Below are 2,639 nucleotides of genomic sequence, written 5' to 3' on the forward strand. Positions count from 1 at the left end.
TTTAAAAAAAAAAAAATCAAATATTTAACGCAAACACTTAAGTTGTGAAAAAAATATATAAAACAAAATTGTGGTTAGAAATACTTAATATGTAGAATACTCAAATGATAGAAAGAGTACACAGCTTAAAATTGTGAGTTATCGAACACTCAAATTGTGGAGAGTACACCGCTTAAGATTGTGAATCAAACAAATTGCATATAAAATATTTCTCAAGCACTGGATATGTAGAACACTCAAATTGTGAAAAAAGTACACAACTCAAAATTGTGATCCGAATCCCTGACCAATTTTGGGCAAATTCAACCCGGAAAAATGCCATCAGATAGAATAGAATATGGCTCGATGAACTGTCCTCCATCCACGTTAATCCACTTGGCATGCGAGAAAGTTGTGAGATCATGATCACCTATATACTTTTGGTTTGAATTCTCACTTATCACATGGAAATTTTCTGACACCACAACTAATCGGTCATCACTTCAATCTGTTAGGCCTTAGAGGATCATTAATCCTCCCCATTCCAAGGGGAATGATACTTATAAATGTGATGAGTTGATTTCTGTTTTTAAGATCTCATTTGACTGCTGCTTCTTTTGTAGTCCAGTCGGGGCCATGAAGAGGTCTGTAACTTTAGTTTCGGCGTCTCCATTGGGCACTATATTATTTTTGGTGATATCGTTGTTTCAGACGAGGAACATTTGTTTAATTGCAGTGGCTCAGAATGTATCCGTGCCCGCAGTTTTTTTCTTCGGTGACTCATATGGCGATACGGGAAATAACGATTACATTGCAACATATAGCAAAGCCAATTTTCCTCCTTATGGCCGAGACTTCATCAACCATGTTGCCACAGGACGTGTATCAAATGGAAAACTCATGGCCGACTATTTTGGTGAGTATGATAATATAGAAATTCATTGGAATCCTGTGAGAGCTTGTAATTTCTTTGCCCCAAAAATTTAAGATATATATAATTATGTTTGCAGTTGAAGGGCTGGGTATCAAAGATTTGCTGCCACCGTATCTGGAACCTAACCTTCAGGACTCCGACTTAATAACAGGCGTTAACTTTGCTTCTTCAGGATCTGGTTTAGACAACAAAACCAGTGAAATACTGGTATCAGTTAGTTGTTATTAAGTTAATGTTTACTATTGAATTTTATGATCTCTGCAATCTTTTAGGTCAATTTCCAAATTATTCATAAGGCTAATGACTAGTGTTTAACTATAGGAGGTTATACCATTCTGGAAAGAAGTCGAGTATTTCAAAGAATATAAAACGAGATTGATAGGGTTGGTGGGAGATGAACGTGGCGCCATGATATTGAGTGAGGCAATATATTTCATCGTCATTGGCACAAATGACTTCATTGCCAACTACTTCCTATTTCCGGATCGTTCATCTCACTTTACCATTTCACAGTACACGGATTTTCTCTTGCAGACATACGCATCTTACATTAAGGCATGGAAACAATAAGTTTCTATCTATAGATTTTCAGTCTAATCGCTACAGCTAAGGAGATTTGCATTGATTCTGACTAGGTTAGATGTTTGTTTTGATCTATTTGACAGGAACTATATAGTCTGAATGCACGCAAAATTGGGTTGATTAACGTTCCTCCCTTGGGATGTCTACCTATTCAGAGAACACTGCATTACCTTGACAGCAGGGGAGAGTGTGTGGAGAAAATCAACGAGGCTGCATCTCGTTTCAATGAAGGGCTGAAAGCAATAATCAAACAGCTTGAACCTGTGCTCCCTGGTCTTAAGATTGTTTCACTTGATTATTACGCTCTTATTATAGAATTCATACAAAATCCTGGCAAAGTCGGTAAGTCTCCATCCCCAATAACCTTCAATTTGGATATTCATATCACTGCCCCTATATTTTATACATTAATATAATTATAGTAAAATTCCTTATGATACTTGCAGGTTTTGAGGTGACTGATAAGGGTTGTTGTGGGACTGGAGATATAGAGCTGGGTTTCCTGTGCAACAAATTTACTCCATTTACCTGTGATGATGCTGATAAATATCTGTTCTTTGACTCCGTGCATTTATCTCAAAAAGCCTATGAAGCCACTGCAAGTATATTTTTAGGTCGCGAGATCTTACAACTTTTGTAAATCTCTACATCTAACTTTTTTTCACAAAAAAAGCAGCTTTCTATTATGGAATCTAAGCTTATGAATCAGTAGATGCCTTATTTTGGCCTCAATGCAAGGGACAAGTCCATTCACATTGTAGCAGGTGGTTTCAATTAATACTATTCACTTGTGTAAATTGAAGAAAATTTAAATCTCTAAATTATCTAAATCGTTGGGCAGTTCCTAAAATGCCATGGATGGAAAGGATCTGCCATATTTGTGAGAATAGGAGCATCAAGGATGAAAACCACTTCCTCTTAGAGTGCCCTGGATACAACCACATTAGATCTCAATTTCACAATCTTTGTTACAATACTGACCTTCCTAGCCTTTTACAATGTCAAAATTATAGTGAGCTCGGAAGGCTTCTCTCCAAGCTTTTTGAGTATAGGAATAAAATCTTAAATCAAAATAAATAATTTGTTTATTTAAATCCGATAGATCATTGTTTGGTCTCAACGGACGTTAACCACCACCATCATC

At 36.5% G+C, this 2,639-nt stretch overlaps 1 protein-coding gene across 1 annotated transcript; it reads left to right on the top strand.

Annotated features, from left to right (window-relative positions):
* The first annotated feature begins 475 nt into the window (after positions 1–475).
* Positions 476–2,268, top strand: LOC149172718 (GDSL esterase/lipase At2g04570-like). Its single transcript, XM_089427798.1, has 5 exons — positions 476–895; positions 990–1,120; positions 1,235–1,468; positions 1,579–1,837; positions 1,942–2,268. The coding sequence occupies exons 1-5, from the start codon at positions 616–618 to the stop codon at positions 2,133–2,135; spliced, it is 1,098 nt and encodes a 365-aa protein (XP_089283924.1). The 5' UTR covers positions 476–615; the 3' UTR covers positions 2,136–2,268.
* The last annotated feature ends 371 nt before the right edge of the window (positions 2,269–2,639 follow it).

Source organism: Pinus tabuliformis, chromosome 4_2 (genome assembly GCF_031772625.1).
Source record: "Pinus tabuliformis cultivar Carrire ecotype Pingquan chromosome 4_2, CPIR1, whole genome shotgun sequence".
Taxonomy (NCBI): Eukaryota; Viridiplantae; Streptophyta; class Pinopsida; order Pinales; family Pinaceae; genus Pinus; species Pinus tabuliformis.

Coding starts and splice junctions, on each gene's coding strand:
- LOC149172718 (XM_089427798.1), top strand. CDS start 616: ATGAAGAGGTCTGTAACTTTAGTTTCGGCGTCTCCATTGGGCACTATA. Junction 1,121..1,234: donor ACAAAACCAGTGAAATACTG/GTATCAGTTAGT, acceptor GTTTAACTATAG/GAGGTTATACCATTCTGGAA. Junction 1,469..1,578: donor CATACGCATCTTACATTAAG/GCATGGAAACAA, acceptor TCTATTTGACAG/GAACTATATAGTCTGAATGC.